General features: G+C 46.4%; 1 protein-coding gene across 1 annotated transcript in view; it reads left to right on the forward strand.

Annotated features, from left to right (window-relative positions):
* LOC139350918 (proton myo-inositol cotransporter-like) overlaps nt 1-15,380 on the forward strand; it is a 57,454-nt gene that overhangs the window by 38,379 nt on the left and 3,695 nt on the right. Inside the window, exons 5-8 of the mRNA XM_070992592.1 lie at nt 11,662-11,825; nt 11,916-12,036; nt 14,770-14,895; nt 15,031-15,149. Coding sequence (XP_070848693.1) covers nt 11,662-11,825; nt 11,916-12,036; nt 14,770-14,895; nt 15,031-15,149 — 530 coding nt within the window. The remainder of the gene's footprint in view (nt 1-11,661; nt 11,826-11,915; nt 12,037-14,769; nt 14,896-15,030; nt 15,150-15,380) is intronic.

Here is a 15,380-nt window from a genome sequence, read left to right on the forward strand (position 1 = left end):
CCTCTTTGTACCTTGCCAGCCTGTCTGTTTACCACTTGCCTTTTTGTTCCCATGCGAAGCTGCCAGGCTTGCCCTATTAGCCAGTGAGATATAAAGGAGGTCTGGGGGAGCCAGTAAATCAGCCGGGCTTAGAGACAAGCTCCACTCTCCCCGTCCCCCGCTGCTTTCCCTGATTAAACCGCCGGGCTGGCACAGTGAAAGAAGGAAAAGGGCAGTGAGAGGAGCTGGCAGACTGGAGAAGAAAAAAAGAGGCAAACCAAACTAGAAAAGCACATATTGTCTGTCGCTCTGCTCTGACAGCCCGTTCTCTCAGGCTGGAAACGCGTCAGGATTGATGCAGTTCACAGATTTTTTTTTTTCATCAAATATGCTCACACAAATTGTACATTTTAGTTTGTATTTGCACATCGTCCCACTTGAAATCCTGCCTTCAGCGAGCCTAGAAAAAGTTCCAACACAAGGAGAGCCTGGTTGCAATCGAACAAATGATCAGCTGCTGATAGTTAGCTAACACGTGTCCCATAGATCTGCCCTTTCTGATCTGACTCACTCGCTGCCGCTGAGGAATGTTTGCATGTCTAAATCCCAATCTGTCAAATATCTCTGATAATGGCCTCCACATAGCTCAACAGCGATTTTATTTTCAGTCCAGCATGATTCAATCAAAACAGCAGTGAACGCAGACGGCTGCGTTCTGCACAGAGCCGTGGACGTATGGATACAGCGCTCAAGATGATGCCACGTTCAGTGAATGTTGCTCACCCAGCGCATGCACCAAAACTCTTTTATATTCAATTATGAGCCGTTATTTCTTCTCTATTGTTGCAGAAGCATGATATAAAGTGCACTAAAATTACATCCAAATTGATTTCAGTTCTGTGTTTCTTAGCAATAAGATCATCAAAAGAATTTGGCCTGGGTCAACAGTTCAGTGCACTTTTTATTATCGATCTTTCCCTGTTTGCAGGCCACACATGTTTTTAATTGGGTGCCTCAGGTGCACAGAAAGAGAGGGGGGGGCACAGAGAGGCTGGCGGACTGTCAGAACGAGAGAAACTGACAGGGAGGCTGTGAGGTTGGCAGGGGTGCCACGGAGCCAGCCATGATGGGATGGGAGTGGTGTGAACCCAGTGGCCGCTCATCGTACAGAACCCCCCGTTTGAAATCTTCTCCTTGCTTCCTCTTCTCACACTCAACAGCTCACGAGAACCACAGTGTTCTGCCAGATACAAAAACGTCATCATCAAGTGGATCTAGGTACTCCTTTCCAACATAATCCCACGTTCTGTATGGCAGCGATCAACAGCAAACACGCTCAAAGATGCTCGCTGGGTGATCAATCCTTGTTCTGCGGCGTGCTTGGTGCAGGTCCGTAATGCACACCTGCATGCTGATTAGCTTCCTCAGTGGTGGCAGTGCGCTGTGTAATCACATGCATTTATGCAGATGAGTTCAGACAACAGGCAGAATCCACCAACATTCAATGTTCGTGTGGGACTGACTGGGTGGTTATAATTTTATCCATCACACGTGATTGGAAGACTTGGGTAAATAAGTCTTTGCAGACGTCATTCAGGTCGTTTGAGCATCATCATTTTTGATCGACTTACAGCACATTATTCAGAGAACTAAGTACATGCAGCCAAACGATACAAACCCAAATGCATCTAAGCATATCAGGATTTTATTGCTTTTCGTGGCCTCGACTCAATATTGTTATTCAAGCAACCCCTGCAGCCAATCAAAACAAACAGTGTGGCGCTATCATTAGACTGCAATGTTTATCTCAAGAAAAGTGCACAGAGCAGTAGAATATCCATGAGACTACCCAACAAAAAGGAGTCTTTGCAGTTTGCATGACCTGATGATGATTTTTGCTACCATTGAAGAGCAGTTTAGACGATCAAGTGACCATCGGCCATGCTTTCAGCTGAATTTTGCAGGCTAACAAGGTCACTGCCAAAGCTAATTTACAGTAATGCTAGCGGCTCTCTGTATTGGGAATAGTGGTGGTTTCAGCTAAATGCTATTGTCAACAAGCTAAAATGTTCACAATGACAATGCTAAACATGCTGATTAACAAGGGTCATTTCCATCATAGTTAAGCATGTTAGCATGCTAATTCTGTCCTGATGATGGTGCAAGATGAAAAGCTTTGGGCTCATCAACATAACAGAGCCACACCACAAGCGGGTGGCGAGCTGACCACCTGCCACGGTTTAATTATATGACCCATGATGAAATACCTGCAGAAACAGTCACACTGACCAATGGGCTTGATGTCTGCAGCACATCAAAGGATCTTTTTGTGACCACAGACGCAGTATGTAGCAGACTGGAAACTGCAGAATAACGACTTGCATGACAGGCATGCGAGTACAAGCACACGGTCACACACACACACAACACCATTCTTTACGGCAGGTTGATTTGAACTCGTGTCAGGCACAGTCTCTCTGGACTCTGGTTGTTACGTGAATAACCTCTCAGCTCTCACACACACACACACACACACTCTGACACTGGCCCTGTCAGAGACGCCTGTGTGATGAGAGATGTGTTTGTCAATAATACATCTCTCAGGAACCAAAGAAGTGTCAGGTGGTGTGTCTGGTCTGCTCGTGCTTCTGCCTGTATGAGTTTGTGTCCCTGAATGCCTCCCCGCCTGACCGTCTGCCAAAGGATGAAGGGATGGAGGGGTGCGCTGATTGGAGAGATAGATACATGGATGGGTGCTTTTTTCAACTTCGTCTCTATCCACCTTCCCCTCTCTGTTGTTCCGTCATGAATGCAGAAAAATGTGGTACAGCAGTGGGTCAAATTGGATACATCAGCCACTGGATCGTTTTGATTCAATTAGCCACATAATCTAGCATGTAAAGGTCACTGTGAGCTGGTGGGGACTGCTGTGTGTGTCTCGTCAGGGTGGGTCAGCGGGCCCTGTTGACAAAGCGGTGGGGGAAAGAAGATGGAGAGAGATGAGTCAAGCAGGAGAGGGAAGGAAAAGAGATAGATAGGGAATGAGAGGAGAGGAGGGCGGAGGGGGAGATGACATTGACGGTGATGAAGTGGAGGAAGGTGTGGAGGGGGATTAAGGGAGATGACAGGGAGAGGCAGGATGAGATAGATTTATAAAGGGAGACAGGAAAAGGGACAAGAAATATTGAGCGCAGGAGCTGTGGAAGAAAAAGCCTTTCGCTCCGTTTTTACTGTTCCTTTGATACATGTTCAAGCACGCTGTTTGAAAAGGCTTGTGCTCGGGAGCCCAGGCTCCTCATGAAGCAGTATCGGGTACACGCAGCAAAGGAAAACAGTCCCACGACTGAGCAAAAAAAAAAAAAAAAAGGCTTTTTATCATAAGCTTTTTTGTATTTTCTGCAGTCAACATCTTGTCCGTTTTGGTCCTGTGAGGTCAGGCTGCTGTTCGTGGTGTGAAATTGCACGAGCGGAGAGGGGGAAGGAATTGAGTCCAGGTGTGACAGAGATATCTGTGGATTTGTTGACGCAGCCCCTCGCTCAGCTGTGCAGGAGTGACGTCAAGGTGGGGCAGTTGTTGATCAGGAAATAACCCGAAGTAGAATACAACAGTGGGCTGCACGGTGGAGCAGCAGGTAGTGCGCGTGCCTCACAGCAAGAAGGTCGCAGGTTCAATTCCCATGTCGGGCCTTTCTGTGTGAAGTTCGCATGTTCTTCCATGCATGCGTGGGTTCTCTCCGGGCACTCCGGCTTCCTCCCACAGACCAAAAACATGCTTATTAGGTTGATTGGTGACTCTAAATTGCCCCTCGGTGTGAGTGTGATTGTGAATGTTTGTGTGTATGTACGATCGGCTGGCGACCGGTCCAGGGTGTACCCCGCCTCTCGCCCATTGTCAGCCGAGATAGGCTCCGGCCCCCCCGTGACCCCGAAAGGGATAAGCAGCATAGAAAATGGATGGATGGATGGATGGATGGATGGAGAATACAACAGTCATCTAAAAAAAAAAAAGAATATTGCCTTGAGAAACCAAACATTGTGGTGTTACATGTATCCATCTCTGATATGATACGCTGCCTTTGTGCTGTTGTCAGTGCAGTGAGGTGTTTTGTCGCTGACACAGGCCAGTTGGCCCTCACAGATGGTCCCACAGACAAATGTCGTGTTGGAAATGTCACGAAACGCCAGTTTTTACATGGTCACTCTGCTGGCAAACCGGCATGGAGCTGGCAGAGCCCACTCTATTGCAACAGAGTGTGTGTGCGTGTGTGTGCGCTGCATGGTGAGAGAAATGCCCAAATCAGTGTTGTCTTTTTTAATGCGTTCCTGTGTGTGCTTGTACAGTATGTTTTCAAGCGTTGCTCAGCTGAGTCACGCCAAACTCCTCCACCGTCTCCAGTGGAGTCGCATCAAGATCCTCTTTAATGAGAAATATTCTAATTTTCCCTCTGATCAGATATACACACAGACACATTACGCCTGCACGCCCCTCGCTTCGGCGCAAACGTCTCATTTGCTTCGTGCACGGGAAGATGCTATTTGAAAAGCGTGCTTGTTATTTAGCTGGAGTGGCATTTGCAATGTTTAGAATACACGTTTAAATAAATGCAGATGTTACAGAAAGCCATGCAAAACACAGAGAGATGAGAGCAAAATGGCCAGACTGAAATACTCATTTTGAGTTCATATTCACCCACACGTAAGTGTTCACTTCTGTTGCCTGAGTAGGCCTCTTCTCAGGGCTGTGGGTGTGTGTTTGACTCCCTCTGCTTTTTGTTAGTTTTGTTTGCACCTCTCAGAGCAGGTCACCTCACACCTCTATCATTTGTATAAGTACACGCAGTTTAGCATCCTCACATAATTGCCAGCATCGCTAACTCCCAATGAGCTCAACTCACTGAATAATAGCTTCCAATAGTCTCAACTGTCGCCAAACCATTCCTCCTTTGTGTAGCAGTTTATACTGGAGGGTTAAATCAAAATGGATGACGCAACACAGCTAAGATACGAACGCGTCTTTTACTGCTTTTGGACAACAGCATGGATTTGTGTGTCAAAGTTCACCTAAATTGAACTTGATGCACCCGGACAGGTGCCACGAAGCTCGGAGAAGGAGAGGTCAGTCAAACATGCCTGCACAGTCCTGAGAAGAGCGGTTCACTATGGTGTGTTAGCAAGTATGTTTAGCCTAAAGCTCAATCGGCTGTTGTCCGCCAGCATTCCCCTCTTGGCTTATTTGCAGCCACATGTTGCTTTTTGCTGAAATGTTCCTTGCGCCCAGTGGAGGTGGGGTGTAGGGGCTTTGTAGGCAGCACAACAGCGAAGCTCCTTAGGGAGGGAGTCAGGGGACAGTCAAAGAGCTGGCCAACACCGCCGAGAGGACAAGCCATTGGCTGTGGCTGGAGGGGAGTGACACCACCTGGGCTGCTGAGGCAAACAACTAACCGTGGGACACACACCCAGACTTGATCAGCCTGTGGTGGGCCTACCTCAGCAGAGGGCGTATTGTGATAAATGGCCGAAACACCCCGTGAAGCTGAGGTACACAACTGTCTCCCGCTGGTAAAGCCTTATGGCAGCTATCCGCCAAGAACTCCCGAATTAAAAGTGGTGCAAACACTAGGGATTGCAGCATCTAGTCCTTTCGATGAGCCTATATTCGTCATAGCCCTCCATTATAACGACCTGCTCCTCTCAACTGAAGGAGGCGGCATGCGACCGGTCCATTCTCTGCAGAAGAAGAGTCAAATGATGCACCGAACGCCCCCTTTTATGGGAATGCGCACTGAGCCTGATGAAGAAAACATGAGTTCACAAAGAAAGTTGTTAAAACTGCTGTGGTTCTTGTTGCCTCTGATTGGGATTTAAGGTTTTGTTGAGCCAGCTTATGCAAAGAAAGCCTGGCCGTGTCGACCTTGCTTGTTAGTAAGAGGTTTAATCAGACAAACTAAACAAAACTCGTTGCCTTGTGTTTGTTGGTGATGTACACGTGTTCGTTTTGACACTTCTCTGGGGTCGGCCAGGCAAAGCAAACTGTGTTTCCATTCTGTGACGATGATAGACGTCTGCAGATGCTACACTGCGTGCTCTGTGTGTGTGTGTGTGTGTGTGTGTGTGTGTGTGTGTGTGTACATGTGTCGTTCAGAATCAGAACATCCAATCTGCGGCGTACTTATTTGGGCTAAGCCTTTTTGTTCCACGGCATAAATGTGACGCGGCTCTGTGTTCGTATGCATTCATCTGAAAAATAGGCCAGTTCCCATGAGAGTCTCCATCTCTCTCCATCTCTGCGTGTGCTCCTCTCTCTCCTTACGTCTCTCCAGCCACATCTTTTCCATCCTGTCCGTCCACTCGTTCCTGTTTTCTCACCCACGTCCCTCCTTCTCTATTTTCTCCAACCATTCATTCTTCTTCTCGCCTTTCGATCCTTTTCTCGCTTCCTGCTCTCTCTCTCTTACTCCATCACACACACGTTCATTTGCACCCACTACTTGCCCACTCACACACACACTTGACACTTGTTTGCTCGCTCGCTCTTCCTCTCTCTCCCTGTTGCCTTACAGTGAATCCTTCCCTCTGTCTCCGACTCCCTCTAAATCCATACTATTAAGTCACATAATTAGATCAGCGCTCTGTCAATAAGTAGCACTCTGTTGGAGCGTTTCTGTCTTAGGGACGAGGGAAACCTTCCCAGTTGTTCTCCTTCGCACCCTCACACACAGGTTTGTCATCACTCATAATTATCTGCTCCAGCAGCACCATGACCTTCTCTGTCAGTCAGGCAGCTCGCTTTGTTTGCTCTGGATTACAACAGAGCTTTTAGTGCATTACCACACCAGCGATTTTGCATGTTTTAGCCCATGGATTACAAATAACGTAGTGTCACTGTCTAATACAAGACGCATCGTGTACCTTCCAGGCTCAATTACACAGCAACAAGTCTTCATACCGAAACAAAATGCCTTCAGAATTTCAACTTTCAGACCTCGCTCACATCAACATTTATAACATCAAACCAAAATCCCTCAATTAGAGCACAGTCAGTGGATTCTGCTCGCAGAGGTGCAGAGTTCAGCCATAGTGAACTAGCGAATTTGCACCTTTGAGGAACTGTAAACGCTCCTGACAGTGATGACATTTGCAGGAAGAGAGAGAACAAAAGAGGCAAAAGGGAGGGATTATATTAGCGCGCTGACACTCATTTCTTCAGGTAGCGAGGCACCATATGTTTGCGGTGTGTTGTAGTGATATTATTTGAACACAGTGGCTGGAAAAATGAGTCCAATCTATCAACACATGCACTGCATTACAGGTTTACATTCATTTAACTTGGCATATATCCAGTTTGTGTCTAAATTTAGACTGGATTTCTAAAAAAAATGGCAAAAGAAAATGACTGTGAAATAATGGATGTTTCCAGAATGCTGTAACTCCAGTTCTATGAGTATGTGTTTCGCTCTCTACCTGCATTATTTTCGATATCATGAAACTTTTATCACAGTGCGCCTGAACAAACGTCAGGTTAGAAGAGACGCTGCAATGGCTCATGATGCAAGTCATTGAAAACAGAGTCTATCAGCAACATTGAAACTTATAGAAGGAAGTGGTTTGCAGGAACGTAAAGTGTGCCTAATCTGTGGGCAGTTGTCTAAAAAGCAGACAAAGCCAGCAGCGCGGTCCTTTAAGACCTCATGCTGCGTACTCCCAAGAGTCAACAGCCTCCAAGAAAATGCAACACCGTGTCAGTAAATGTCAGCTGTGAGTCAGTGCCGTCCTTTCACCGCCACCCATGTGGAATGAACTAAGAACAGCAGGGAGTGACTGCACACAAGAGGTGGAGAGTGTCGAGCCAAACATTTCTATTATCTGTTGGAATCAGCCAATGATTAACAGCAATCAGGCCTGTATTCAGTGTTTTACAGGAACTGTGAAGTAGACAGAGAGATTGACAGACCGACCAGCTCTATAAAAACATGCCAGTATGATGCTAGAGTCTGGTTGAAGGGATTTGATTTGTTCCACTTTTGGCTGGTGATCGGTGTAAATGACTACCTGACAAGTTAGTGGCATGCGATAGAAGAGGTAGAATGGGTACATAAAACACGTGAAACCAGCCGTCACTCTTCCCTACAGCCGGCTCAGGCTGATGTCGGCGTTGTCACTCTCCTTTAATGCGCTGAACGAGGGGTTTGGAACGGAAGCGTGACAGGAGCGCGGATCCACGTTTCCATTTTTAGACCGGGGTCAGGGGCACATCACACCTTCTTGTGTTTGTTTCACACCGACGCTCCGCGGGGTCTCTTATGTAAAACGCAGTGGGTGTGTTTGTGCACGTAGGCGTGTCTGTGTGTGTCTGTGGGACAAAGATGACATCTCTGTTGCTCACTGTGTGTGTGTGTAAAAGAGACTCAGGCTCATCCTCTTTAATGTATGCTTTTTATCTGCTCTTACTGATCAAACTGAAGTGATTTGAATGCAGGCTGGGTTATTACCAGAGCGCCGACCTTTGAACATATTATTGTCTGTGTGTAGTGATGGCAAACTAACACCTTTGGCTTGTTCTTCTCACTACAAATTGCTCCCAATAATAGCTGCTCTTAATCAGGGCTAGTTCTCATATACAGTATAACATTAACTGTAGGGGAAAGTATGTGCTCGGTGATGCATTGACTGCTTGCAGGGCTCGTTAGTCTTCGTCAAGCTAACTCTTACCTGGCTGGTCATTCTATTTTCTCTTCTCGATTGTTATGTTTACTGGCATTTTGTTCACCATTGCAGGCCGTTCCGTTCAATAAAGTTATTGAAGAGGAAAAATTAAGCTTTCAGAGCTATCAAGCAGCCAGTTAGTCAACCTGGATTTTGATGGATGCAGCGCCAGGCCGCTTTGTGAAACACGCGTTAACCTTTCGGGTAATCCTCAGAGTTGAAAGGTAGAAAATGGCTGCATAATGGCATCATTTTTCAATTTTCATCCTCTCAGGCGCAGTTTATAAAATCACTGCCGGACGGTAACAGCTCACTGAGGTCCGGGTAATTGGACCGAACCCAGACCTGACTGACCTCTGGCTCCCTCAGACGCCCTCTTATTAAAGCCAGTTCCCAGTCTGAGCAGCATTGTCACTGTTAATGAAAGATCTTACCTCTGTCTCCCACTCAGAGGTCTTATGGATGAAGGGGTTTTTTTAGGTTTATTGTCAGACAGATCGAAATGAAAAGATATATTTTGGGGCTTTTTATCAGACATCTTAAACTACCTCGGAGGTCTGTTTCATTCAAATCCTGCTTGACTGCCAAGGACCGTTTCATGTCACTTTGTGATGCGTGCTGATAGTTGACATGTAGTGGGTGTTTCAGACTGAGGGGTGTCACTTTCTATCAGGGGTGACGGCTTAAACCTGTCCTGTTCTGGCTTGTAGAACTGGAAAAAAAAACTTAAAGATCATGAATATTATCATTATTGTGCAGAAAAAAACACCAAACTTCTTTCTTCACTTTCTACCACTTTGTGTCTCCACAACTAAAACCTAACCTTTGCATTTGCAGCACAAACCACACATCACAGCCATTCAGACTGATTCCCCTCACAAAGAAATAATCGACTCATCAGAGTGCACATTTTTTTTTAGCAGGAGTAAAGAAAGAAATACTGAACAACTCTCTGGACCACAGTGTTCTGTGTGCACCCATTTTAATGATGCATTCATGTCTGTGGAAGTATTTCCATGAGACTGCTGAGCCGCAGCACTTCTCCACGCATTGATCTCTCGTACCGAAATCTGAGTTTGCCTCCAACTGTTTTTTTGAGATGACGAGGAAAAAAGATGAGCAAAAAGTGTCGACGCTCTTTGCAGATCAAGCTGAAATGAAACTGCGCGTTGTAATGTTTTCAAGGTGTCGCCGTCTTTTCTCCTGCAGTTCACTCACCTGTGGCTAATAACACTTTTTACAGGTGGACTCATAAGGGTGCAGAGTATGAGAAATGACAGATATCTGAAATTAGACAGGCTCAGGATCAGCCCTTGGGCGTCTGCTGGGGGCATTTTAAGTCTGGGTTTCCATTTCTGACACTTCTGGTTCCACCGGTCAAAAAAACGACCGCTTTGTTTCTGCAGGCTGTTATTCACAGTATTTTTTCTTTTAGTCAGAATATAGTGTGTGCGTTTGTGTGTGCGTGTGTGTGTGCGTGCTGCAATCAGTGAAATGCAGGGCTGGAGATGGAACACAGCAGGCTGCACTGCTGAGAACAGAAATACTGTTTTTACTCCCGCTGCTGCTCCAAAATCAGCCTTTGTGTGTGTGTTTCTTTTTGTGTGTGTGCATGTATTTGCGTGCACATGTGTGTCCGCTCAGCACATGCATTCGCCGGTACATGTATCTTAAGTTTGCAGACGGCTCACAAGGCCGCCTGCGACTTTCATCGCCCGCCGAGGCTCGCGCGAGCGCAGGTCAAGCTTCTGAAACCGGAATTTCACGCCATCTCATTTCTTTTCCTGTTCTCGTTCTGTCTGACTGGATACCGTGGCAGAAAAGTAAAGAGTTATTATGCAAATCCCTCAATTGAATGTCTTTGTTTTGGGGAAGAGAGAGAGAGAGGGAGAGAGCAAAAGAGAGAGAGAGATAACAATTCTTTTGAAGAGATGAAAAGCAGAATGCTAATTCTGAGTTGCCTGTAGAGACGCAGAGAGCCAGGCAACGCTGGAGACTTTTTATTTTGGCTTTTTCTTTATTGAGTATTACCTTCTTTGTATTTGTGTTGCATCCTCTAAGGGATCCCGCATGCCGCATGTGTTAATGTGCATGTGTACAGAACATCTGTGGGTGAGGATGTGTTTTTTTTTCCCCTCGTTCAAACACATCATTTCCATAATGGCACCTCAAATAGAGTCCTTGCAGGTGTGTGTGTGTGTGTGTGTGTGTGTGTGTGTGTGTGTGTGTTTGTGAGGCTGTCACATGTGTACTTGGCCGTGTTTTTTTCCCTCTATCATAGTTATATCAAATCACAGCTGAAGTGGGAAATGGACCCCATGCAGGTGTCTGTATTGTTGACCGCAGCCTGTTTAGAGGCTTGTTGATGATGATTGGAGGTAATCTGCCCGCATGGAGCAACATGGTGCCAGAGTCGCAAGTGTAATTATGCCGTTTGAGAACAGACAGAGAGAAAGAGAGAGAGAGAGAGAGAGAGAGAGAGAGAGAGAGAGAGAGAGAGAGAGAGGGGAAGAGCCGGCAAGAGACTATTAATAGCTGATCCTGACCTGCCTCCAGAGGAGTGGCTGGGATTCAAGTAGAGAGGCTGTGATTGGTGCGTGAGTAGTCGGCTCTCAAGAGCAGAGCTTGTGGTTGGTTTGTTGACTTGAGTGTCTCATGTGGGATGTTTTTCAGAATAAGACCTGTGTAGTGGAAACATGTTTATGTCATAAGGACAGGCTAACCTGTCTGAGCACTTGTATTTGTCGTTCCACTGGACATTGTTGTCACGTAGGAATAACTTTGGCGAGCACAGTTTCATCATAATTGACGCAAACAACGATCAAAACTACAAAAATAAGTTGTAGTGAAGCAGAATTATCAATTAATTTGCTCTTCTTGAGGCCTTTATCTGCTATAAAATGGGACTTTTTCCACTCTCAGACTGGAAAAAAATACTACAGTTCCTTACTAATTCCCCTCTGTCTTTGCGTCCCCCAGGTACTACAGCGCCACCATCCTGCAGATGTCAGGCGTGCGGGACGACAGGCTGGCGATCTGGCTGGCTGGGCTCGCCACCCTCACCAACTTCCTGTTTACCCTGCTGGGGGTGTGGCTGGTGGAGAGAGTGGGCCGCAGGAAGCTTACCCTCGGCAGCCTTGCAGGTTAGTTGCTCAAAATGACCACATCAGGTGATGATGTCGACAGATTCCAGTCATTTCTTTCATGGTATGCGTCTGATTTTTTGTCGACAGGTACATGTTTGAGTTTGAGTGTGTTGGCCATCGGGTTTCTGATGTCCGCACAGCACAGTCCTCCTGTCACCTTCCACCCATTAGACCCATCTATGGCCAACTCCACCTGCGCCAGATACCAGTAAGTGCATACATCAGGAGTTCAGTGTGGCTCCAAGCTACAATGGAAAACATGCTCCTCTGTTATTTAACCATGACTGTTAATCATCTCCCTTTATTACCAACCATAAGCAAAAAAATACGGGGTAGTTACAGCCCAGTTATCCCGCAGATCTTGACATTATGATCCAAATAAGCTGTTTAAAAACTGCTCGGGGCCTACAATTGATTGGTTTGAGCCCTGGAACTCCCACTGCTGATTACCATCCCGAAGACAGAAAGAAAAAAATAGCTTTACAATATTTAGATATTGAACAATTCAACATCCAGGTGTCCTCTGCGGATTGAGCTGCACAGATTTGAGATGTTTAATAATTAGATACTTTTTCAGCCTACTTGAGGACGTGTGAGGGGGGATTTAAAGAGTACTCCACTGGATCTTCACTGGGGTTGATATTAAGTGTGATTTTTCGCATGTGGTCACATTCTGCACAGGTATAGATGAAAACAAAGAGTCATGGCAAGACCGCTATTCACCCTAGAGCACTTCTCTTCTTTGTAAAAGCACTCAATTTTTTAAAATGTCAGAATATCAATCCAGAGTGCAGGAGTGTGCACTGAGTGGTGGAGCGCTTCAGAGGATAAAACCCTTCGAAAAGGATATTTGTGTGGAAGTTATTGCAGGTTTTCTCACGTACATTAATCTCTCTGCCAGCAGATCTCTATGTTTTTCAGCACTCAGGCTCAAGGTCAGAATTAGTGCCAGCGCGTCAGGTGGCAAATTACAGGAGAAGCCAGCGTAAAGTGTCTTCGTCAGGTGTTGGGCGGCCACGTGCTGCCAGGACAGCTGCAAAAGTCTGCTGGAGGGATGGAACACCTTTCTTCCAAAAGATAATCCCTCATTCCCTCATCATTTTCCTACTCAGCAAACCATTCCCCAACCTCTCATGCCCTGTAAAAGGGGGCACTGTCATGCTGTCATCCTGTCCCATTAGGACAGAAGTCTTTTATCACAGGGTAAAGGTGACCACTCTTTGTAATCATTTGAAGCAACCCCTCCCTCTGAAGGGACGAGTGGACTCAAACCATGCCAACAAAAGGCCCCCTCACCACTGAACTGTCCCATGCGCATTCAACTCTCTCATTTACCACTTTGTGAACACATGATTGTACAAATGATATTACTACCACACTTCATAACACGCACTATGTTTACATGCAGTCAAGTAACCCTTTCATAACTGGAATATCAGCAATAACCCAGTTGCGCACGGCCATGTAAACACCAGTAACCCTGTCATATTCGGGTTTTTAAAAACCCGAATATGACCCCTGGTTTACTCCTTTTTTAACCCGAATTTTTGATTATGTATATGCCTGTCAGAATATCCCCATCGAACGGAACATTAATTTGTGTTCTGCGCATGTTCTATTCGCAAGGAATCTTGGTCTTTTGAATGCAGGTAGCATGGATATGGATGGCACAGCTCTGGCTCCATTTCCTATTTCTTCACGTTCTCGCAGTTGTTGTTGTTTTTGGATACAGGAAGAAGAAGCTGAAATGACGCGCATTGCGTCATGTTCTCCGTGCATCGACACGTTGTCCGTGCGTCGCTGTTTTGATCGGGATATCCCAGCTGATTACCCCTGTTCCGAATGTTTCAGAAACCGGAATATTGACCATAACCCGAATATTGACTGCATGTAAACGTAGTGACTGTTGGTAAACACAGTTTGTTTGCATTCGTCACTGTCCCTGCTGAAACATGAACCAGTTGAGCAGTCTTCGTGACTGACGCTCCCGCCATCGTCTTGCCATCTTGATGGAAAATCACAATCAACTGGGCCCAGCTCAGCATTTTCAGGCATCCCACAGAGTCGGGTTGGATGTTAATTGCTTAATTGTACCACACAGTGCACCTGTGCGGAAGCACCTGCATTCATTATGCTTCTCGACTCATTTATTCAGGCTCTTCCTTTAATCTTGTCTGTACGGCGTCTGGTTGCGGGTCAGATCTGTACACTTTACCCATCAGGAAGACCAGTCTGTGTAATTAAAACACATCTGTGTCTTAGAAAATGTCATTTTATTCAAGGCACAAGCTTGAGAATGTGTTCTCATTGAAGCCAGACATCAGATGCCTCCGTGCCCCGGCTTACTCTCGCTTACACAGACACAGGGTGAAACTCACGTGTAAAGACGCTCTTTCATCATAACAACAAGCGGCGCCTAATGGACTCGCTGCGCAGTACCCACACACTGTAACGCACGCCACTACGCGCACACACACATACAAATGCAGGCGAAACTGGAAGAGATGAGTGCTTTCACCACACTTTATTGACTTCACTTTACTCCGTATGAGCCCACACATCTCCTCGCCGACCACGACAGCATCATAGAGCTGCCGCAGGCCTCTCACGCTCACTGTGGATGGGACGTCCTACTTGAGGATGGATCCTTGAGGCGTCTCCAGTGGGTTTGACTGGTGGCGTCTTGCCCGGAAAATGACGCGATCGCACTGAACTCATATCGTTAGCGTGCTCTTAATCAGAGGGAGTGGACTGCTGTTTTCTGTCATCGTCCCATCTTGTGACGTAGAATAAGCGTGCAACTCAAAACAGCACTTAGAAATAATGTCTCAGTATTCTACAGTAAAAAAACAATGCAGACTAAAGGAATGTGACTTCAAGAGCGACTGCGTTCTGTGAAATTCCAGCTATAATCTGTGTCGCGTCTGTCGCTCACTCGCAGGCTGTGTGAGCCGTGCATGCTGGATCCTGGATGCGGTTTCTGTTACCGTGAGAATGGCTCGGCGCTGCTGGCCTCCTCCTGCGTGCCAGTTAATAAAGCATCCACTGAGCAAGCAGCATGGGGCAGGTGAGTCACAGGATGCTGCGTGAGCGTGTGTTTAGGATGCATACATAGGACATAGGACTTAGATTATATATTTGGAGTCGTGGTCAGTGTCAAGAGTGATTAACAAAAGCCAAAGAATGTGTGTCTCCCTTCCAGATGCTCCAACTCCAGCCTGACCAGAGATCAGACCTACTGGGCCTACAACTACTGCCCCACCTCCTTCTCCTGGCTGGTTTTACTGGGTCTGGTGCTCTACCTGGCTGCTTTCGCTCCAGGTGAGAGATCAAACCCGGGTCGTTTTTCATCGCATGTTCATTGCTTAACATCAGATGTTGTGTTCGTGTAATTTCCTTAAAAGCTGCAATATGCAAGTCGAGGTGGGAGGTTCTTTCTTGACCGTGGAGACATCAGTCTCACCACAAGGCGAGACTCCATTAAGAAGCTGCTCTGGAGCTTTCAGTTATCTCACATCTTCCTTAGCTGATGGAGTTTGCCCAGTTGTCATG

This window comes from Chaetodon trifascialis, chromosome 22 (assembly GCF_039877785.1).
Source record: "Chaetodon trifascialis isolate fChaTrf1 chromosome 22, fChaTrf1.hap1, whole genome shotgun sequence".
NCBI classification, from domain to species: domain Eukaryota; kingdom Metazoa; phylum Chordata; class Actinopteri; order Chaetodontiformes; family Chaetodontidae; genus Chaetodon; species Chaetodon trifascialis.